Source organism: Gallinula chloropus (assembly GCF_964237585.1).
Source record: "Gallinula chloropus genome assembly, chromosome: 3".
In the NCBI taxonomy this organism is placed as follows: Eukaryota; Metazoa; Chordata; class Aves; order Gruiformes; family Rallidae; genus Gallinula; species Gallinula chloropus.
This window is the reverse complement of record NC_140087.1, coordinates 2892101-2915919: the sequence shown is the minus strand read 5'-3', so window position 1 is coordinate 2915919 and position 23819 is coordinate 2892101. Positions and strand designations below refer to the sequence as shown.

Genomic DNA, 23819 nt, shown 5'->3' with positions numbered 1-23819 from the left:
GCCCCCTCCCTGCCAGTGCTCAAGGCCAGGTTGGATGGGGCTTGGGGCAACCTGGTCTGGTGGAGGGAGTCCCTGCCCATGGCAGGGGGGTTGGAGCTTGATGGTCTTTGAGGTTCCTTCCAACCCAAACCATTCCATGATTCTATGACCTTGATCTAGTAAAAGCTTGAAATATTTCTTAAGGAGACTCTGAAATAATTTTTGGTCTGGTAGGAAGCTTGAACATCTCCAAGTTGCATGGAAGAAGCAGGTGTGACTTCTCCCAGCCAGCAACCTGGAAGACTTTCAAGTCTGGAGTGGAAGTTTCAAACCCAGTGTGTGGTAGTATGCAGGGACATAGCGAGCCTGCACAAGGAAGGGGTTCCAGCAGCCTGCTGCAGATAGCCTAACTCCCCCTGCTACGTGCTTTTCTAGCACAAGCAAAGTCCAAAAGGTAGAACACACCTCTTACCCACCTGGCTTTAAAGGAGGAGTCTTTGTCCAGGAAAGGGGGGTGTGTATAACCACAAGTGCCTTTTATCCTGTTTAGCAAAATTTTTCAAGGCTGTCTTATTAAATAAATAACACGAAATGTAGGGGTTACCTGCAGTCAGTTTGTGAACTAGTTCTTTTTAAGATCTGTGCAGCAATTAGAAAGTTGCCTTAGCATAATCCTATAATTATGCCCTAATTGGATTCTTCTAGGTATAATTACACACCTTGAACATGCGCATGCTTTTTCACTCCCTAAGAAATCTGCCAGAACTGCCCCAGCCTTCTTCTCCCATCTCCACGTCACATTTGGGTTTCATGATGTGCTGCCTCCTCACAGCACCTTGCAAGAGGTGGTAGATAAAAGGCTCCAAGCGTAGCTATGGCAGTAACAGAGAGCCAGCTCCTGAGATGAAGGACTGAACACCACACCCACAGCGTGCAGCTTGTTGCGACTGTCTCTTTGATCCTGGAGAAGGTTGTATCTTGGCAGAGGGGATTAGTACAGCCAGGATTTGATGTGTGAAGAGAGGGGGAAGCTGCTGGAATGGTGAGGGGAGAAAAGGTGGGGATAGGCTTGTTGATTTTTGCGTTTTCCCTTGGGAAGCTCTTCCTAAAAATAGCTGCAGGGAACGTCACGTGTGGCTCGGCTATAAAGAAAATAACCCACTTGGCTGATGTGTTCTGAAGTCACCTGAACATTTCGCTCTGTTATTAACGATAAATGCTCAATCATTTGGTGGACAATAGCACACCATACTGTAATATTAAGTGTGCTGCCTTCTTTTGGGGACTTGCCACTGCTTGTCTTTGCTCAACCCTGCACCTGTCTGATCAGGGCTGTATTTATACTGAAAATAGTCTCTCCTTGAGCAAAGCAAAATCTGACACGTGAGGTTCCCAGGTCTGGCTCAGATTGTTCCTGTGCCTAACGTCTTCTTGCAGCATCTGGAAATTGTAGTTCCAAATGTGTAAGAATCATCTTGAAAGCTGCAGCCCAGAGGGAAGATACAACTCTATAGCTCATCCACCAGCCTTTTTACAGAGGATTCCCAAATACTTTCTGTAACTAAGGGTGGCTCTTTTAAGGTCAAGACCTTCCCGTTTAGGCTGTGGGAGTGCAACAGTGAAATCTTGAGGGTCCCCCTACCCTCTCTGAGTTGGCAGATTCCTGCCTCCCTACTGCAGAGTTATTTAGGTATTTGTTAGACACTTACTGGTTTCCAGTGTCTGTTATGGATTTGTGAAATAACTTGGTTCAGATTCTGGTTGGTGACGTATGTGAAATGTATTGTGACTGGTAGAACCTCCAGCTTGGAGAGGGGTAGGTGACCTCAGAGGTGTGGAGGCTGAGTTGCATCTCTTTCAGAGATCACGTGGGTTCATTCTGTGAACGAACTTCAGAGCCCTTCAGCACTTTGTAAAGAAATACAGGAAGATCCTAGTTAATTATTATTTGTTTACCTTGTCAAGTATCAAGTCTAGGTCATAGAGTGAGTCTGTGAGCTGGTATGAGGACATGTGTATGTAGATTTATAAAGAAAAAAGTGCTGAAGGGTTCTGAGATTGATTCATGTAATGAAGTGTGTGTGATCTCTGAAAGAGAGGACGAGGATGCAAGGCTCAGAGCTACAGATGGCTGGAAATATGGAGAGGACTTGGGGGAAATGTGCTGTTTGCATGTAGAGTTTCCTCTTCAAGCATCAGATACTAGCCCCTGTTGAGAGACAAGCAAACCTAGACAGTGGTTTGGAGCCATACCATTAGTTTTATAAACAGCTTTAGGGAGTCATTGTGACTTTTAAAACTCTTTGAATAGCTGGAGTCATTTATTAGAGGTTAAATTTGCATAAACATAAGATGCTTCTGACTTTGGTCTTGTTTCTCCCTTTGTGTACATGGTCACTTTATGGAAATGAGCCATTAACTTATTACAGTTAAAGATAATTGCCTTTCACAATACTTCAGAAAAAGCTAATCTGCTTAAGTCAGACCTCAAAATAATTGACATCAAAACTGTGGGCCAAAATTGGTAACTGCAGAAAATGAAACAGGATTCTGGTGACACTGGTGCTGAAATAGGCTGCACCATGTGAATGAAAGCAGTGCTTTCTGTTCTGTAACAGGACTGTGGCGTTGTCTTCAGCTTGCTCATACAGCATTGTAATGGCAAATTATTTGCTTTCCATTAGTTTGCAGAGAAGCTGAAGCACTGTAGTGTACTGTTGGGCAGGACAAGTAAGGAATGAGCCAGCCTTGGAAAAGGGGACCTGCCACCCTCGCTGGAGACATCTGAAGAGAGGACGTTTTTAGCCTTGTGGCATGCCTCAGTAGAAGCTACTCAGAAAAAGTAAGCTGCTTTTTTTGTGGTTGTTCATGGACTTCTGTGTGTCAGCTCCTTGACAGGCTGCTTAGCTGCAGTTAGAATTTGACCTGGAGTTTGAAACGCTGTTCTGAGGTGGCTTTGTGGGAGTTTACTTGCTCTTCTTAGAGAGTCCCAGAAGACCCGGGGTCTTTTCATGTGGTTTGTGTATGTCACCTCTTCCCTACTTTGTGTCTTGAAGGTGCTCTAGGCTGTGCACCTTAAGCTTGCACATTAAATACGTGATTTAATATTAAAACCAAATTTTGAAACCCCTGTAGAAGGATAATAGAGGGGTGGGATCTGGCAAGACTGTGGACTAGCTCCTTCTCACGGGGCTTCAGACTGTATTTATGTTATAATACAGCATTCGGATGCTTATTGTTCCCATATTTATACCTGAATTGAGGCTCTAAATACTTAAAATAATATTATTTTTAGAACTTGTCCTTGAATTGGGTTCATTTTTAGCCTTGCTATTCAATAATGTAATTTTCCCTGTTGCCAGAAGTGGCTTAAGTGAACCCAGCCCTCCAAAAAGCAGAGCTTTACTGTTCGATAACGGTTCTCCTATGAAGCCTGTTTTGATTAAACCTTGTTACAGAATATTACTCTTCATTTCAGGAAATATATTCCCTGGTTAGTTGTGCTGAGTTCTTAATACCCTGTAGTTGCAATGAAAGTGCTTCCACGGCCATAATGCAGCAGAATGGCAGTTCTAGATGTTTTCCCTCCTTTCTGAAGGATTAGCTCTTCAGTAAAAACCTACATGTACATCCTGTGACAGTAGCTTACAAACAAACTCTTGTCAACCTGGATTTGCCCTTAAAAAGGGAAATCAAAAAAGGATTAATTGGGATTTTCCTCTAAAAAACCAAAAAGTGAGACTGGATCAGTGAAGTTGATAAGAATCTTCAAGTGTGTAATTGTCCTGCACTCTTGAGCACGTGCAACTGCAGTTGTGCTTATCTTTTAAAGAGTTTGAGTTGCTGGGCTGTGCTTGCTTAGAGATAAGTGTTTATTTCTCCAGCCACTTCCATTTCACACAAAGTACTTTCCTCTGAGTCACTGAGAGTCACATAGGAATTTCAAGATAAGGCATTTACTTTCTTCTGCATTATGGTCTTGATCTAGTAAGGAGTCTGAGAGCCCTCAAATTGATGGGTGGCCCGTTGAGTACAGTTACAGTGCACATGTTGGCCTTTTTGTGCTTCCAGTAAACTGGTAAGAACTTCCACTCTGCTTTTAGTTCACTGGTTAGTTAGCTCATGGTACCAGAATTTGACTTTGCATTGTGTTTTTAATCCCAGCACTGCATTTTAACCCCCTCCAGACACTCAGTTACAACACATGACTTGGGTACAAACTACTTACCTCACAGGTTGTTCAAATCTTTTCTTTGACTCTGAAAAAAGTCAACCTTACAAAGAACATTCAGGGGGAAGCAGCCTTTCCTAGTGTGGCAGTGAAGCTCTGCTGCTGTGCCTTTTTGCACAGCAGCATCTCATTGTGGGGGCACTTGAAAATGCAGATCCTTTACCTCAGCCATGGTTAGCACAAGTTAATCAATACATGGATTTCTCTTTCAGCTCTTCTGCTGTGAGATACCGTTTGGATTGTACTTGTGGGCATTCAGAAATCTCAGTAGCTTTACTTCCTCCCCCTTATCTGATAAATTTGTTACAAACCCCTGGGTTTGGGGTAAACTTCTGTTGCAAAATACAACCTGAGGTGTGAGGATCCCACAAGCAACTTGTTCATAGCATCGTTAAGCATGGATCTCACAGGTAGATGTGTGCTGTGCAGTAAAAAGACCACCTGCCAGGTGGTAGGTAATGCTGTCTCTGTATCTGGAGTGCTGGTTGGAGAACGAGTCATGCAGATTCGTCTTTAATCTCAGAGAAAGAAATTCAGGTAGGAAAGTGAAACATAGGTGGATGCCCTACAAAGAGAGGCTGAGGGAGCTGGGCTGGTTCAGCCTGGAGAAGAGAAGGCTGTGGGGGGACCTCACTGCAGCCTTCCAGTCCCTGAAGGGAGCTTATAAGCACGAGGGGATTCGACTTTTTAAAAGAGCAGATAATGGCAGGACAAGGGGGAATGGACTAAAGCTAAAGGAGGGGAGGTTTAGATTAGATATTAGGGGGAAGTTTTTTACAGAAAGAGTGGTGAGGGGCTGGAACAGGCTGCCCAGAGAAGTAGTGGGTGCCCCGTCCCTGGAGGTGTTCAAGGCCAGGTTGGATGGGGCCCTGGGCAGCCTTGTGTAGCTCCAGGCCTGGAGGTTGGTGTCCCTGCCTGTGGCAGGGGTGTTGGAGCTCTGTGACCCTTGGGGTCCCTTCCAACCCAGACCATTCTATGATTCTATGAATTCTGTGCTACTTCAGGAAAACATTTGAGCTGTAGAGCTCTTTAAAGAATGAGTTTATAAAAAATGGATTAAAGAGGCATTGGTCTTTCGGGAGGAAATTATAGTGATAGAAGGGAGCAGACAGCAGGCAGAACTGTATTTTAAAGTAAATAGCACTTTATACATTATTGTGAAGATAAATACATAGATACTGAAGCATTGTTATTGTTTTTTTAATCCCAGCATGTATTCATAGGTTGTTTAAAAAAGCTTTCACAGTTTCTCCTGAGGTAACACATTCTGCTAGAAATGTGTGTAACACTAGAAGAGGCCATCCAGGGAGGCTGTGGTATTTCCATCCTTGCAGGTTTCAAAAACACTCAGCTAGACAAAGCCAGGGCTGGTCTGATCTAGGATTGATGGTAGTGCTGTGTGGAGCAGGAGACTGGGCTACGTGACCTCCGAAGGTCCCTTTGGCCCCCGTGTCTCTGGTAGTTTTGCATGAGCTATTCCTGGCTGCTTCTACAACAAAGACCATTTTGAGTGAAAAGCTGTTTTGCTGAATATCAGCCCTATGCCTCAAAGTTCCTTGGGAATTTAAATGAAAAAGGCACTTTTTTATAGGCCCCAAAGCCCGTTCTTCTCCGTTATTTGATATCTGGTGTTTGTTTTTGATTGCTAATAAATAAGAACATAAAAGGAAAATTACCATGAAGCAGACTGAGAGAGATTGCCATGGCAAACATGTAGTTGAGAAGGCATTTGCATATTTGGGCTGGAATTTTTCAGCTGCTGAAATCCTACACAGCGCCAAAGCGATACAGTTTTGCACTCCCTGCTCCCTTGCAGTTGGTTACAAAAATCATCTTTAATGACAGAAATAAGATGAGGCCAGAGGAGGTAGAGGCAGTGACTTCACAAGCCACTCAAATCACGGTTGTGTGTCTCCTGTGGTAGGCTGGTCCTTCTGCGGGGCTGCAGATCCATCCAGCTATAGCACTTGATGTTGAAGATAAAGAAATCTGGGGCATCTCTTGATGAAGCCACCTCAGTTCTCAAATCTCTTTCTTTCTGCAGCCTCGTGGTTGCTCCAAGCGCAGTTGGAGGGATGGTGCATGGGCCCTAATCAAAAACAGAGGGGGGCAAATGCTTTTGGGTGGGTACTGCAGTCGGGCATATTTTCTACTGTGAAAACCTAGTGTGAGGTACTGATCAGGCAATCCCTTGCTCAAAGGGATGATCACCAGTACTGTCATGAGAGATTGGGTTTTTAAGTTCAGTGTTGCAGCTAGATGACCTCTTGAGGAAAGAATCCCAGCTTCTTCACCTTTCCTGAGGAGGCCCCGAAGTAGCTGGCTGATTGGAGGTGCATTAATCACCTCAGGGGAAGAACAGAGGCAATTCCAAAATTCGTTCTCTAACTTGGCACGATAACATGATGAAAATGAAACAGAGAAAGATCGGTGATTAGCAGCAGAAATTCTCCCAGTACTCAGTTTAGTCTGTCAGCTCAGGAAACAGAGTGTTACCCTGTCAGTTCCTTTCACTTGGGCTTCATAAACGATACCTTACCTTAAATTAAGGCAGGCAGCTCGTTCTGTGTATGTTGAGGTCAAAGGTGGTGTAAGGTGCCAGCTTAGGTTGACACAACAAACTGATGTAAGCCTGTCTCTGATCTCTCTGCAGGATGGCTGGCTGTGGCGAAGTGGATCACTCCATCAACATGCTGCCCACAAACAGGAAGACTAACGAGTCATGCGCTAACGCAGCACCTTCCCTGACAGTGCCCGAGTGTGCTATCTGTCTGCAGACCTGTGTCCACCCAGTAAGTCTGCCCTGTAAACACATTTTCTGCTACCTGTGTGTGAAGGGAGCTTCTTGGCTTGGGAAACGCTGTGCGCTCTGCCGGCAGGAGATTCCCGAGGATTTTCTCGACAAGCCCACCTTACTGTCGCCAGAGGAACTCAAAGCAGCCAGCAGAGGCAACGGAGAATACGCTTGGTACTACGAAGGTAGAAATGGCTGGTGGCAGTACGATGAACGTACCAGCAGAGAGCTGGAAGATGCCTTTTCCAAGGGTAAAAAGAGCACGGAAATGCTCATCGCTGGGTTTTTATACATAGCAGATCTTGAAAATATGGTTCAGTACAGGAGAAACGAGCACGGACGCCGCCGGAAAATCAAACGGGACATCATAGATATACCAAAGAAGGGAGTGGCCGGGCTGAGGTTGGACTGCGACGCTAACACTGTCAACCTGGCAAGAGAGAGCTCAGCTGACGGTGCAGACAGCGCTCCGTCTCTGGGGGCTGCAGCCGTGCAGCCTCTGGCATCCATTTCTGCTAGGGCCCTGCCGTCGCTGGATGGCCAGCTGGTGAGTCCTTCCACGCCATCGCCCGAGGCGAGCAATTCCCTAGAGAACTCTTTTGCCCACTTACAAATAAACGGAGACAGTCTGGCTGAAAGGAGTCACAGGGGAGAGGGAGAAGAAGACCACGAGTCATCATCTTCTGGTAGGCTGCCAGCCCCTGACACCTCGGTGGAGGAGACCGAATCGGATGCTAGCAGCGACAGCGAGGATGCCTCTGCCCACCTCCAGCAGCACCCGTCCTCTGTCCAGCAGAGACACTTGAGTGCAACCGCCAGCCAGTCAGGAGCAGATAGACCAGTGGCTGGGGGTGGGGTGGTAAACACAAGCGTAAGGTCCAGAAGGCCAGATGGACAGTGCACCATCACTGAAGTTTAAATCTAGAGCCATGCGATTAACAACTTGGTCCTGTACCTGTAAATTTTCTGTCTCCATTGGCATTGCACTCAGACCTAGCCGTGTGTTTGGTGGGGGTGGGGGGGTGAAGGGGAGAAACAGATTTGCCCTGTTTAACTCAAGTCTCTTAACATGTCTCAGCTGGAGGGCTCTAACTGTAGGGAACTGGGTGGTCCTGTTAATGGTTTGAAAGCTGCTTAGCAATACCCAGTTTTCTTGAAGATGTCTTGTGTTTATTTTGTAGCATTTTCCCCTTGGAGATACTCGATCCCTTTTTGGCCAATGTATATCTACTGTACAACTTGGAATTGTCTTCATTATCTGACTGTTGCATTAAGTGTCTTACTACTTTCTGCATGGATTGATGTATGAAAAGAACACTAAAGCGATGTGGAGCAGGCAAGGTGTTGGATGTGAGCAGGATGCTTAATTTAATGTGAGAAAATAGATGTGAGTTTGGAGTTAAAATGTTTTTACTAGACAAGAGCAATCATTTACCTTCCTTCAATGGAAATGTAAAAATGCTGTTAACTTCTGTTGCAAATTCTTACCTGTACACTCTTCATGGCAGTTTTGCTGGCTTTGCCATCTAGTCCTTGTAGTTTTGTTTTTGAGGTCTTTCTTGATCTGTCTTGTTTTTGTTACGGAATTTATAATTTAATAAAACTACATTTTATCAGTAACAATCTTAGGCATGTGCCCAGCTTAATTAAACGTCACTAGAGGAACTTTACAACAAATCAGCTTCCTGGGTTTGCCAAAAGGTTATCCTGAAGTTCTTTTATCCCTGACTGGGTGTCTCTCCACTACCACTGCAGGAAGAAGTCTTTCTGCTGAAAAGTCTCAGGCTGAAGGCTCACATGGCCTTAACGTGTCTCATCTGAACAGCTGGTCACCTGGCTTCACTGCTGTGGTGGGCAGAAGTATCACACACAGTCTTACTGTAACAGCAGAAATGCTGAACAGAAGAGGCTAGGTTATCAAACTTGACCCTATAACAGAGAACACAGGTGTTAAGGCTGGTATTGTGCTTATCTGTCCTTCATGGAGAAACCAGTGGCAGCATGGAAAGGAAATTCTGTGCTGTGTTAGGAGGGCATCTCAGATTGCTGCAGGCTGGCTCGTGTGTGTTAGGGAAGGTTAGGAGCCAGATCTCAAAAGGCACAGCTTGTCTTCTCTGCCTCTGGCAGGAGTTTTACCTTTTTCTTTCCCCCTCAAATTGAGGAACAGTGTTAATTGATTCTGGACTCAATCTTTATTTTAAAGCTAAATAAACTCCAATTTTCAGTGCACTTATCCCTGAACAGGAGGGGACAGTAGCTGATACATAGTTGCTGCATGTCTTCAGACAAAAGTTGCTGCAGGCAGCCAGCCATCTGAAGGCAATCAAAAGGGCTGATCTTTAAAAATGCTAGATTTTAACTTCTAAAACACTCTCCTTACTGTACTGATGGCTGACCTGGCTAATCTTGGGCAAAGCTGTGCTAGTCCTCCACTGCGTTTCCTCTGCTACAGGTAAGATCAACGGGTCAGGGAACAAAGGACAGGGCAGAGGAGGGGGGTGGGGGGGTGGAACAATATTTCCCTTCTGTCTCAGCTAGGAACAGATGCTGCTTATCACAGGTTTTTACCATCACCTTCCAGTTCCCTAAGGAAATAAGCCAATAATGTGGACTTGAGGAGGAAAGAGGATAGAATGTCATTGGGGCGGGGGGGGGGGGGGTGGGGGTGGTGTTTCCCTTCTATTTGTTAGTTGCCAGATGTCTTAGTTCCTCATTCCGTGTTAGTCCTGCAGAAGCCTGACTTAGTTTGGCAAAACCCTTCAGGAAGAGCACTGCTGCCCCATGCTTGTGTTGCTCCATGGGGTGGGGGATGACGTACTGCTGAAGAAAGCAAGAGGCAAGCTACACAAACTTGACTTGCTCTATGCTTCATTTCAGGATTCTCAGCCCAAACAGCTTACAAATAGTTTTATCAGTGATTATCCTTGGGTGGAAGTAGAGAGAGGCAGACCTCTGCTCAGCCCCACACCCATGATGCTACTTCTGGCTCCTGCTGGCTGACTGCAGCTGTGAAGTACTAAAATTAGCCCGAGTAAGGGTGGTGAGAGCTTCACAGCCAAGCCTCAGAGCAGCAAACACACTCCCCAGATTCAGTGAGGACAAAGCAGTAACCCATAATTCCCATTCTGTGTTTAACCCGTTAGCTGCAGCAGGAGGGGTGTCCCTGTCCAGTTTTAGCCCCGCTGCATCGTGCAGTTTTCTGTAACTCCACACATGAAGCGATGTTCAGCTTGGACAGCACAGCTGGCAGAACACACCGTGGAACAGAATAGAAAGCAAAAAGGAACTGAAAAGGCTGTAAAATCCCATTTCCAGAATGGATAATCACAGATAAAGGAGTCCCATGTCACAGTAAAAATTCGAGTCACACCATGAAGTAAGCATTCAGCACCACCACCTCGAGCTCCTGTTGGACAAGTACATTTCTGTCAACAGCAAATACCATGCAGGATCTGTAGTGTTAGAAGTGGTCTCCAGTGCCCAGCTGAACGCGTGGCGCTCAATCCACGCACCCATGAAGCCCTCGCGCTGTCCCAACAGAGAGGTGAGGCAACGAGACAGGCATTTCACACTGTAAGGGGAAGCCGAGCTGCTGGGGAGGGAGCTGGCAAACCAGCCCCTAGGAGATAAAAAAGCCAGCGCCTCATTTAATGAGGAGACTGGGAGTAGCAGTTGCAGGGCTTCTGGTTTGTTGCGTGCATTTAGCGCTTGTTTGTTTTCAGGCTGTTTCTGAAGGGCAACAGAAACCGAGCTGAGGGCTGTCGTGTAATCATGGGGAGGAAAACTAAAGGCAGCTCAGCTGCTGGTTATAGGTATCTGTCAGTTTAGGATGATAAGTATTCTAGGAAGTAAAGCATTTAGATTTGAAATTGGTAAAATGGGATTTCATCTCATCTCAGCCTGGAGCTCTTGTGCTGCTTATACAATGGCCTGTACTTGCTTTCAAACCAGAGAAGAAACTAGAGAATGGGGTATTAGGCTCAAAACACCTGCAATTATGTTCAGACTCCTGTAACTACGTTTGTGATGCCAGCAGACCAGAGGACGAAATGATTTTCTGTAACCCTTTCTGAAAGCATCTGCCTGCCCAGTACTAGTTAATGACTTGTCCTGTTCTTGGAACAAACGTCAGCCTTTGGTACAGATCAGAGAGGATGGCTGGGGAAATGCATTTGCTGGGATGAGAAGTAAACTCAGTGTCTACAAATCACGCTGGAAATAACCCCCCAGTAGGTGTGCACACTGAGCTTCACTTACTGGCAGCACAGGCCTAGTCCAAAACATGCAGGCAGAACAGACTCTGCTCTTCTGATGCCCCGTCCCTGGAAGTGATGCCCCGTCCCTGGGGGTGTTCAAGGCCAGGTTGGATGGGGCCCTGGGCAACCTTGCGTAGATCCAGGCCTGGAGGTTGGTGTCCCTGCCTGTGGCAGGGGGGTTGGAGCTCTGTGACCCTTGGGGTCCCTTCCAACCCATGCCATGCTATGATTCTATGATTCTTCTGCTGCCATTTCCTCCCTTTCAGATCCGTATCACCCAGTGCAGAGGATATGCTGATGAGCCTTACAGCCCTGGCACCTGGGAAATGAAATGATTCAAGGGTCTTGACCCTGGGGAAGAACATAATCACAGCAAAGTAATGGCAAATTTATTCTTCCTAGCAAAGACATTACCAGTTGCCCCTTTAAAGCCCAGGGCTTTTTGACTGGCGACAATACGATGTGCTATTGCATCACAAAGCTGGATGGGTATGGACTGGAGTGTGCTCCGGAAGGTTCAGTGATGCTGGCAGGCTGGAATCCCTCACAAATCTTGAGGAACTTCATGAAAATCAGAGCAGCTTCAACACTGAACAGTCAAGCACTGCCTGACTGTATTCCAACAGCTCCCGCACTTGAGGAGTCAGGGGTTTGAAGTTCTGCAGAGCACAGGGAAGAATCCAGCGGCACAGGGTACTAGCAGAACTGTTGGATAAAGAGGGATGGGGAGAAGGATGCACCAACCAGATCCCTACTCTCTCCTTGTGTTCCCATTCCTGTCTTTTCTCTAACCTGGAAGTAAAAATTTAACTTGATTTTTGAGGGAGAGACTTGAAATCCTCTGACAGCATCTTCGGGTGTGACGGCAAGAGGGATCAACAAGGCAGAGCAAGCTCCTTATCCTCCCTGAGGTGCCAGCTCAAAATACATCCCTTACTTCATTTTTTTTGGTTGCTTCAGGCTGTACACCCTCCCTGCTGTGAAAGCCATTTAGTAAAACACCCCCAGCAGAGCACAGCGTCTGCTCAAAAGCTGCAGCATCTTAACAGGCACTCCAGGCCTGATTCCCCCCATCGCTCTGTCCCGAGATCCTCAAACCTATGTACAGTCACCTCGCTGCCTAGAACTCAGGAATCCTGCCACTCTGTAGGAATCAGAATATGGATTTCCATCCAAGGACTCGCCCCCTTTCCCTCAGGCAGCTTGTACCACGTACTGGGAGTTAGCTGTGCCTGGTCAGATCGAGAACATATGTCAGTGGCGCAGAGCCCAGAGCTTCCTTCTTAACACGCTCCCCTGGGGTACACAGGTCCTGGGCTCAGATCTCATCCCCTCCGGGATTTGGAGACAAGTGTGTCCCAATCAGCAGTACAGGAATCTCTCAGTCATGGATATGTCTGCATGGTTTTGCTCTCATGGATGTTTAAGAACTGTCTGCCAAAGCAGGTGCTCGGTTTCTGAAGGGAAAACCCTCCCCCCTGAGTTACCCAATGACTTGCACAGGCACTGGCATAAAGTGGAGACCAAGTTCCAAGTCTTTCACAGCCCAAATACAACCTACCAGTAAAAATACACCAACACAGTCAGACAGATCCACGTGCATCTTTCCAAAATGCTGAGGTACTCAGACCTCCCAGCCAAGGAAACCCCATTTTTGGGTACGATACATCATGGCCTTCCAAGATTTTAACTAAAAGGAAGAATTAGGTCAGCAGCCCAGGCACATGCTCCAGGAATGTGCAGGTGCAGAGTATATAGAAGTAATCTGTTCCTACAGTAGTGAGCAGACACTTAAATGCATTTAAGGACCTAAGATCCATGCTAGTGAAAAAGGGCTGTTAGCTCCTCGGTGAGTTAGAGCTTCTGTAAAAATCACCATTAAAATTGAAGTATCCTTGGATACTTCCTCAGCAATTATACTAAGAACAGACTGAAGGTGAAAAAATAAAAACTATCATCTCCCCAGTTGTCCCTTCAAAGCTGCTTTAAGACACTGGTGGCACGTTGGGGGACTCCTATTTTGCAGCTTTAGATGCACCTGTTCTGCAAATAAAGAAATCTCCTGTCTTCCAAGCAATTCATTTCCACACCAGTTAGAAAGACAAAATTAACTCCAAAGAAAATAATCTTCAGCCTCATTCCAGAAGAATTATAGTTCTATTCTCAGTGTGGTATTTACCTTTACACACTAATTTTGCTAATCTCCGTTCAGTGGGTGATTAGGACAGTAAAGGAGCTGGCAGGGATGTCTCTGTGGTTGCACACCAGCTACGCCTGCCAGACACAAACGACAGAGCGATGTTAATGCCAGTTTAATGAACAAGTCCTGAAGTGATTCAGTTTAATGAAGCTTTGTTTGCAGAAAGGTTTCCTATGCCCTGACCGTCATTTATGTTTTGGTCTTGTAATCAATGCCTGCAAATTGGCAGGCCCACCCCATACAGTTCCAAAAATGTCCTTCTCCATCCTTAGGGCAGCTTCCAGGGGCAGCTCTCTTCCTGCTGTCACCACCTTTTTCACAGCCCGAATCACGCTGGCTGGACCCTCTGTATACTGACCCAGCCAGGCTCGGGCTTCTTCTAAGGCTCCGGTTCCATCTGGAGACGACAAGGTCTGCTCGGAGAGCCCGAGGCGCAGGGCTCTCTCGGGGTCCACCCTGGCAGCCCCGCTCAGCAGCTGGAGGGCAGCCCCGCTGCCCACAGCCCGCACCAGCCGGGCAGCTCCTCCCCAGCCTGGCACCAGACCCATGTGCTTGTGGACAAACCGAATTTCGCTCCCGGGGGTCATCAACCTGCCAATGAAAACAAGAAGCACGCGGAGGTCAATCCATCCATCCATCCATCGACCGCTGTGTTCAGCTCGCCCGCAACTCGGGTTTCTATTTTCTCCTCCCCTCTGCTTCCAAAGGCTGATACAACCTGACAGCGCCCTGGTTACAGCCAGAGCTGGAGGATCTTAATTTTTACATCACCTTAAGCTGCAGCTTTGGGCCCTTCTCAAAGTGAGATATGTCAGCTGCCAGGAGTAAAGATGCTTAGTGCCTGCCCTGATACCTGTAGTCAGTTCCAAGGAGCATTTGAAAATGGAATTGTGAAGACAGAGGGCACGTTACACCTGGTCACAGCGCCAACACTGCCTTGCTAATTCATGCCTGAAAGCAACAGTGGCTGGGCTACAAAACCAAGCAACCTACCACACATAAGGTGTTTCTCAAAAGGAGGGATGGTGGCCCTAGTACTGATCCGTGCTGGGGGGGTTCTGTCAGCACCCTGGTGCTTGACTATAGCACAGTTGGTAGGGGTTTTTTTGTTGCTCCTTACTTTAAAGGGTCCACGTAAGTTTTATTTCTAAGTGACTACAGCAAGGGAAGTCAAACTGGATGCTCAATGTCTGGCCCACCAAGTCTAATAGAATTGCTTTCTCTTTAAGCCTTGCAGTGTGCAATAGAATTGCTCCCCTCCAGAAGGCAGACTCGCTTGTTCCTCTCCGCAAAGATTTCACAGCTTTGCTTCTCTTCTGCAGCCTGTCACCTCCCTTATTTAAGAACTCGCCCTGAGCTGATTAAGCTGTCTCCCTAGAGCAGCTCTGCCGCAGCTCACTGCATCCGCAGAGCGTTCACACTGACACACATCACATCAGTAACAGCCTCTAGAAACACAGTCGTACGGGAAGGATGTCCAGAAGCAGACCGGTGCTGGCTCTTTCTTACAGTGGTGTTCTGCAGTGGGGTTGCTTGCTGCTGGTTAGAAGGCAAGGGATGCAAGCGATGCCCATGCAGCGGATGAGCTGCTTCTTCAAGCACTAATTGGCTTTCTGCAGATAAATCACCAGTAGTAGCATCTGCACCCCAGTCTGTTTCCTAACAATGCTGTTTTCTCTAATGGAGATACCAAGGCGAGCGGCTTTAAAGAGGGGGAAGAAAAATAGAAACTTGAAAAATGCAACTATTTCTAAGAGCTTATGGCCCCCAGACCTGCTCAGTTAGCGTTTATTGCAAGTTTGCTTGGTTGCACCATCAACATTCATGGTTGTTTGCTCCTTAAAGGAAAAGAGGAGGGGGAGAAGTGGGGGGGGGGAGAGGGGAGCAGGAAGGGGAAAATAACAACCCAAACCCAAGAAACCAAAAGCCCATGGGTTGAGATAAGGATAGTTTACTAGAATAGCAGAAAGATCAAATATAACAATGCTGACAGGACTTTAGAGCTAAAAAACATACGAGGCTGTTGATACACAATGCAGTTTCTCACTGAACCCACAGCTCAGGCCGTGCCACCCAGAGCCGTCCCGGAACCCGACTGTGCCCAAAAAACCGTGCATCCCGGAGCCACCCCTCTGCTCCTCCTCCCCCCAGCCCCCCTTTATACTGGGCAGGACGTAATTGGCATGGAATACTCTCTTTGGCCTGTTTGGGTCACCTGTCCTGGCTTCGCCCCTCCTTTCTCATTAATAGAGAGATATGAAGAACTGAACAAGTCCTTGACTGCTTGACACAACTAAAAACATCAGGGTGTTACCAGCACTGCTTCCACGTTAACACCCAAACACAGCGTTCCATCTGCTGCTACAGAAGTAGTTAACTCCATCCTGACCCAAACCAGAACATCCCGACCCCGCACAAGGCCCAAAGGCAGCAGCTGACAGGCCAGACTGTGCGTCAGCCTTCCCGCAGGAACAGCAGAGGGGAGGAAGCGAGCAGAGCATTGCAGGGGAGGGAAGGCCTAACGCTAGCAAGCTTCCCAAGCCCAGCAGATCCCAGGGAGCTCAGGTGTCTCCTCCCCACAAGGAAGACTCTGCCAGCAGTCCAAAACCCCTTTACAGGTTGGGCTCACTTCACAGTTTGCTGACACCCAGCACCCTGCTGGGAAAGTGGTAACGAAGACGTGATGACAGGTTAAATTCTAGCTGCACTGAGTGGCACAGAGCATTAAAACAGAGGCAGCCATAGGCAGCTTGGCATCTGATGCCAGCCTGCCTGTAGGCAGCATCCCACGACAGCTGCCCCACTCAGAAAGGCAACGCTGAGCTTCTTGAACCCACGACTGCGCCAGGTTCCCCGGCTCAGCCTCAAGGATGGGCACTTCCATGGGTGTCTGGTGGGCAGCACAGGACTCATCTGGGAAGGTGGGGCAACGGGCTCAGGGGTTTGCATGGGAAGTCAAAATCTACATTAGAAGCACAGCTGACCCACCAGCACCAACAAGAAAACAGGTTAAAAGCAGTTAGTGCGTGGGAAAGGCTGCGTTATCCTGCACAGTCGTCACCTCCCTCTGAGAAAACAGAGCTGTGAGGAAAGGGAAATAAAGGATTGACAGCTAAATCCACAGCAGAGACTGTGAGGCTGCAACTCCCAGCATCTCACCAGGATTCACCTCTCCCTGCAGAGCTCCTTTGAACATGCTCCATGGAAAATACTGAGATAATTGCTTGTTGTGGCCTAGTCCCAGCCAAGCAGCAGGTGGCAGCTAGCTCTCTGCCTACCCCCCCAGCCATGGGATGTGGAGGAGAATAGGAAGAAAAAGGTGAAACTGGTGGGTTGGGATAAGGACAGCTTTCTGGGACAGGAAAGGGAGAGAGAATGAACAACAACATCATTTGTAGCAGAATATACGAAGCAGGTGACACACAGTGCAATGTGCTTACCACCTGGAGCCTGACATCCAACCCATCCCCAAGCAGCAACCCCTCCTCCCTGCCACACTCCCCCTCACTGAGCATGACATCGCGGCATCTAGTACCTCTTTGGCTAGTTTGGGTCAGCTGTCTTGGCTGTTTCCACTCCCACCTTCTTGTGACAATTAACTCTATGCCAGGAAAAAAAAAAAACCCTCCAAGCCAACAGACAGTGGTGGTGAGTAGAAGGTGTAAAGGCAGCCCTGGGTTGTCTTCAGGCTTAAGAAAGGTATGTGTTTTTCAGACTTTTCAACTATGAATCCTCTCCTGAAGTCACATCATTTCTTATGGAATCCACCCATCATGCTCTGAGAGGAACACCACTCACTCTCATTCCCACTGCCCAAGCAAGCGACAGAACCCGAGCTCAGCTCTGAAGAGGTGTAAGGCCACTGCCAAGCCAGCCCGGGATCAGCCTCCGAGCAGCCCCAGCTGCAGCCACACATAAACATTTCCCTTTTGATTTCCTGGAAGGAATTGAGTCTACCTTCTGAGACATGACAGATCTGATCTCCCATTAGATGAACTGATGTAAGGAAAGCACATCAAGCATTACTAAACACAAAGAAGGAGACATCAAAGAAGCTGAAGAGGGAGAAGTACCATTCTATTACCAAGCCGTTTATATCTCATTCACCTAGAGCTGACCCCGTCTGAGGAAGAGGAGTAGATGAATACAAAATGAACCCTGATTTGACTCCATATGCCTGTTCTTGTCTTCCAGGTCAAGGGAATTTAAATCTGGGCCTCCTGTAACCCAGGGAAAGGTCAGAGCACAAGGCCTGTGCCCTCCCTAACCATAAAAAAGAAGATAATCTGTTGCATGACAATACTGAAAAAATATGTATTAATATTTATTAAATACAATTAATGTAACGAAGTAACCTTGCAAGCAGAGAAACACCCTTCAGAGGTATGAAAGCTAGCAAAATCCTCACAATTTAAATTGGAAAAAAGAGGTTAAATTGCAGCTGAAACCTTCTAAGACTATTCTGTTTCCATGCTCCAAGCACTACAAGAGCCCTAGGAAGAAAACACAGCCACCATGGGCCACATCCAACTCTGGGTTAGTCATCTAAAGCAAACAAGAGCTGCAGCAAATGTTCCTGCTGTACATTTTAAAATGTTCTCAGATGTGCTGAATGTCACAAACCCTCCACCTCTGATGGGAAGATTCCCTCACGGTGACATCTCATTGTGCTCAGACTGTCACGTCGCATCACATCACCGGCACCGCACGTGAGAAGGAAATCTCATTTGCCATTAACAATGCAACCCAGCAAACCCAGGTAACTTGCTTCCCCTAACAGCTATGCCTTCCTCTGCTGAAGTACTGCCCAGCTACTTGAAGCTGGAGCATACATAATCGAAGCTGAAAATGCAAACAAAAAGGTATTTCCTCAGTTTTTCATACCTGCTTTTTATAGTACTCCTGTTACTGAATTGCTCCAACTGGTACAATCAGTGCCTTGGGAAGAACTGAGATTGTGCTGAGGTTTGTGCCCATCCTTTCCTGGACTGTGGCATTTGAATTACATACAGGATTCTGACAAGGCAACGGCATCAGCAAAGTTTACTAGGGAGGGACAACTACCACCCTCTACTTTATGCACTTTAAAAGCTCTGCCCACTGTGCTTCTGGAACTTGGGATGGGAAAAGTAAAAGGATGCCTAAGACATGAAACGTGTTGTCAGCAACCTGGATTTTGTTCCCATCCCTGTTTGACTCCCAGGGTCACGTAAGGACACAGCTCCTGACTTCCAATCTTCTCTCTTCAGCCTGTGTGAGACAGGCACACGGTGGAGGGAGGCAGCCAGCACCATGCAGTGCTGCAGCACCTGGTTCTTTGCTTTGGTCATACCGAGAGGGCAGCCAGAACGGCAGGGGATGACTTTTAACTCCCCCACAAAGACTTTGGCCTCTGGCTCTCAAACCACCCATCAGTATAAATAACAAGCAAAGCTTATGCCTTGGGTCATAGGAGGTTCCCTCACCAGATCTGCTCACTCCTGTACCTTTCAGTAACGCTGCCTGTGAGGTGACTGAACAAACACCAAGTGGAAAATTCTCCAAACAACAGTCAAAGACCTTGGGATACAATTGAAAGACATGTCATTTTAGCATGCTGTAGAGCAAGAGTTACAGAAATAATAAGATCACTTCAAATGCAACCTAAAAAGGCCAGAAATACTTAATCAGCATTTAATTACAGAGTGTGTGGGGTTTTATCTTAAATTTAAAAAAACAACACCCTAGTTCTAGCTGTGTTCAGTATTCACAGAATCTCAGAGTGATGTGCCTGAGCATAGTCTCCATGGGCATCTGCTCCATGATCTTGCCAGGCACAGAGGTGAGACTGACCGGCTTGTAGTTTCCCAGCTCTTCCTTTTTTCTTCCTTTTTAACAATGGGACTTATGTTTCCCTTTTCTCCCATCAGTGGGAACTTCTCACAACTGCCATGACTTCTCACATATGCCGTACAGTCACTTTGGAACTTCATGCACCAGTTCCCTCAGGATCTGGAACACATGGTGATGAATCTCACCAGGCCCCATGGACCTGTGCACCTTCAGGTTCCCTAGAAGGTTTTGAACCTGCTCTTCCTGTGCAGTGGGCAGTTATCCATTCTCACAGTCTCTGCCTTTGCTTTCTGTGACTTGGGTGATGTGACAAAAGCACTTACCAGTGAAGACTGAGGCAGAAGAGTCATTGAGCACCTCAGCCTTCTCCATATCCTGGGTAACCAGGTCTCCTGTTCCCTTCTGGAGAGAGCCCACATTTCACCTCACCTTCCTTTTAATACTGGTGGACCTTTAGAAGCTTTTGTTATTGCCCTTGACATCCCTGGCCAGATTTAATTCTCTCAGGGCTTCACCTTTCCTAACCTGATCCCTGGCTGCTCAGAAGTTTCTCTGTATCCCTCCCAGGCTCCCTGCCCTTGCTTCCACCCATGGACACACACACAAACCTTCCCTGGTTATTACAGAACCTACCCTTAAAACACCAACTGCACTAACCACTCATTTCTGAGATAAAAACATAATTTTGAAGGAGTGAGGTAGTGTGGGAAGAACATTCTGCACAAGAAACATGCAGCAACACACTAAAATAATTTAGCTAGTCAGCATTGCTGCTGCTGAGCAGTTTCCAGTCCTTCCTTCAGTTTTCATGACAGATGCTGTTAGAATTAGACCTTCAAGAACAAGGCAGTCTCCTCCAAAGAGCACACTGAGACTAATTAATCTGTCTCTGCCTATCCAGTGCAGTGTCTTGTCAATCTCTGTATCACTACACCATCAAGTAATTACTTAGGTGCTCTGTAAAGGGATTATCTATACAAAACAGCCAGAAAGTTTTCTGAAACTCAGCTATCTTTACTACACCCTCTACCTCCAACCCCTCCCCAAATAATCTGAAAATATTAACAAGTGGCTTCACCCTGAGAAGAGTTAGCCATAATTTCACTTATTTTTTAAACTCATTTAAACATTTATTGGATAGGCTTTAAAGGATCAAAAAGCCTGGGTTATGCTTTTCATAAATAACTCCTTGCTAATTATATTTCGCAGATCTTTGAACTCCAAAAATGCTGTGAATATTGGCCAGCTACGATGGCTCTGTGCTTTCCCAGCACAGCTTGCTATTATTAATTCCCCCTGCTCCTCTCCTGTATCTCCTCTCTCTCAGGGGGCTTCTCCTGTTTCTGCCCTATGCAGAGAAAGAGTAAGACCATTTGACATTGCAACAACTGCTGCTTCAGAGCTCTGGCAACGTGAGGTGACACTTCCAAAGTGGAAACACTGTAAAACCAGTAAAATTTGTCCTACGTGCTCCTGGTGACAGGCCACGCAGATTGGCATCGTAAAAGCAATCCCCTAAATCTTTGCTCTTTCCCAAAACTCTGTAGTCACAAATACTCACTGACAGATGCCTAAATGGCAACTGGTAAAGAGTATAAAAATGGAGACAAATGGCTTAAGAGAGTTTGGGGAAACCATGTCCTTGGTGCATAGCTCAGACACAATCTGCTCTGCAATCCTAAATGTCAGGGGGGTAAGAGAAGACTGTGCACATCAATGATCTCCCCTGTTTATGAGCTTTACCCTGTAACCTTTACTATAGGAACACAATGGAAAGTGGGTCTGGCTACTCTTTCAATAAGCCCATCAGAAAGTCAGCCTTCTCCAGTATTTGCAGCGATTAAAACAAAACAACAGGCCTTCTTTGCTTGAGGTTTAAAGAAATTGAAATGATACTCAAGAACCAAAATAACAAAACCCTACCAAGCCTCCCCAGTGCTGTACAGAGTGTTCTAGGCACGCTGGAAAGCTTGGTGTCACAGGAGTAGGCTTGATGCCAGGCTAAGGAATCTCACCAACACGAGAGCTCTCTCTTCTCACAGCTCTTTTCAAATTGCCTTACAGATTATATGGGATTTTATTTATAGTTACTGAATTATTTTGTAACGCTCTTGGTGCATCCATTTTCCCTGCACCCGCAGCAAAAGCTAAGAATTAAGGTTTGCATAAAGTAACCCAGGAGAAAATACCTGCAGTGTCCCCAGCATGTTGCCTTTACCATCTTACTCTCTGCTCTCCCTCCAGTCAGATTTTCCATTGCTTTTTTATGGAGCCCTAACAGTCAGGGTGAAAATCTGATCTGAAAATAGACTCTAATTACAGATGTATTTTCTTGAGCAAGAGTTAATGTTCTTCTGGGTTGACTGGGAAACCCCAGGGGGCAGCAGATGGATCTAAACAATGAGAGATGCAGTCTTCAAAGGAAATTTTAAAACAACCATTTATAAAGTGACTCTATCATGCATCACCCAGAGTCAAATGAAATGCAGAAGAAAGAGTGACAAAGTCTTATTTTCATCTAAAGACACAAAACATTTGGTGGACGCTAACGTTCTGAAAAATGGACTCCTAGATAAAAAAAAACAAAGGGAAGATGAAGTAACAGGAGCTGGAGGCAGAGATGGAACACAGGGACATCAGAGCAGAAACTGCCAAACAGACATGAGCTGTTTTAGGAGAAATATGGCCTCTGAGAATAAACCCCACCATTTATTGCCCAAACATTTGGACATTTGATAGAAGATGAGCCTCCAAAAGGAACTGAGTCAACTCAGGGAGGTCACAGGATTATTAATTTCAGAGGAAGCCACTCCAGGTGAGAAGCACAAAAATATCATTAGCAGCAAAAGATCCTGTGGATAACAGGAATTACATTGTAATAGGCAGATACAGAAATCTGCATGCCCCCCAAAACCAGCTTCTCATCAGTAGCAAAGCCTGCACTGAGAATAATTAAGAAAAGGTCTCTGAGCAGTGAAAAGGATTATGGCAAAGCAGCAGAGCACTCTGTCAGCCAGACTAAAAACTGCTCCAGACACGACTGTGTGAGAACAACAAGGGAAGTGAAAAAAGGCTTTTTTCTTAAGCACATCCCTGATCAAAGGAGAGTGGCTAGAAGAAGACCAAGCAGCAATTTGAGAGGGGGATTATGGAAGGAAAGAAACATGGAGAAAGCAGCTGTTGCTAATACCCTTCAAGGGGAGCAGGGCTGCCTGGAACAAGACAAGGTAGGTAGGGCTCTCCTAAAGCCTCCTGCAGGCAATGCTCGCTGACATACCGGGTGCCATCCATCCAGCTCTTTCGATCTCTTGCTGGACCAGAATCTCCCAAAAGTCAGCTACAGATGAAGGCTCACCCAGCAAACCTGGATTAGGGGTTTTAAATCTCATTTTTCTACCTCAGGCTTGACACTTTCTCACCTGTGGCTTCACAGAAGCTCGAGAGAGAAAAGCACGCTATAAAAAGCTACATTTCCTCTAACAGGGATAAATGAAGCAGAATATTGGAAGTTACAAAAAGACTTTTTCTGTTGCAGGAATGAAAAATTGAATTATAGGACAGATCAGAGAGCAAGAAATAGGGGCCCAAAAAAGCATGACTGATTAAAACTCCACCAGTGGTTTGAGAGGAAGACAAGCCTTTCTCACTCGCCCCTGGTCATTTTTCAATAAGCTCACAGGAAAGAAAATGATTTGGCCAGGCAGCAAAGTGAAACCGCCCCGTTTCCCAGGCTGATGATATTCCTTGAGGTGGACACGATGCCCGCAGGGGTTTCCCACAGCCCAGGGTACTATCCCGCCCACTGCCCGTGCAGGTGCCGGGAGGTGGGCAACACTATGCAGGGGGCTTTGGAGATGGGGATTGGGCTGGCAGGGGACTCATGCCCCCCTTCCTCCCCCTTCACTGTGCATGCTGCACACATGCATCATGCGGCTTCTTTGCAAGCTGCGACACGACAGCAAAGCTCTGTGAGCCACACAACCCTTCCCTCCTCCCCACTCCTGTGCCTGAGCATTCAACTGAGTTGAGGAGACCCAGAAAACGGCAGAAAAAGTCAATTCAAAGGCCTTCCCCTCATAGGGGAGACACAGCCTTTTTACAACTACACTGTTCGCAATGACGAGCCCCCCGCCTGCAGGTGCTGCCTGGGATCTGCCTGACAACAGCCCCTGCGCGCACACGGGGAGGGCGCAGTGTGGCTTTACAAAGGCTTATGAACAGGGCTCACACCACACTTGAAGAGCACACAGAACCAAGAGAATAGAACAGGTAGTTACAGCAGGAACTGTAACTCCCCTGAAGTGTGTGGTGCAAACTCTGGCAATGGTATGAATCGCCAGAGGCGCAGTGCAGGCCGAATCACCAGAGGCGCAGTGCAGGCCCCAAGTGCCACCCTTCAAAGAGTAGTGCCTGGGTCCTCCTTTCCTCCCCAGGGAGAGGACTACCACCCCACTTCTCCTCCCTTGCTCATGACCAATGTCCTACTAACGCTCTCCTCCCCTTCCAATTCCCAGCTATGACCTCCTG

General features: G+C 46.8%; 2 protein-coding genes across 2 annotated transcripts in view; one reads left to right on the top strand and one right to left on the bottom strand.

Moving 5' to 3' along the window:
• The first annotated feature begins 2675 nt into the window (after window positions 1–2675).
• On the top strand, window positions 2676–8007 carry RNF146 (ring finger protein 146). Its single transcript, XM_084262115.1, has 2 exons — window positions 2676–2821; window positions 6864–8007. The coding sequence occupies exon 2, from the start codon at window positions 6865–6867 to the stop codon at window positions 7921–7923; it is 1059 nt and encodes a 352-aa protein (XP_084118241.1). The 5' UTR covers window positions 2676–2821; window position 6864; the 3' UTR covers window positions 7924–8007.
• A 5391-nt stretch (window positions 8008–13398) lies between these two features.
• The window catches only part of ECHDC1 (ethylmalonyl-CoA decarboxylase 1), a 38604-nt gene continuing 28183 nt past the window's right edge, over window positions 13399–23819 (bottom strand). Inside the window, exon 6 of the mRNA XM_084261702.1 lies at window positions 13399–14051. Coding sequence (XP_084117828.1) covers window positions 13646–14051 — 406 coding nt within the window. The 3' untranslated portion in view covers window positions 13399–13645. The remainder of the gene's footprint in view (window positions 14052–23819) is intronic.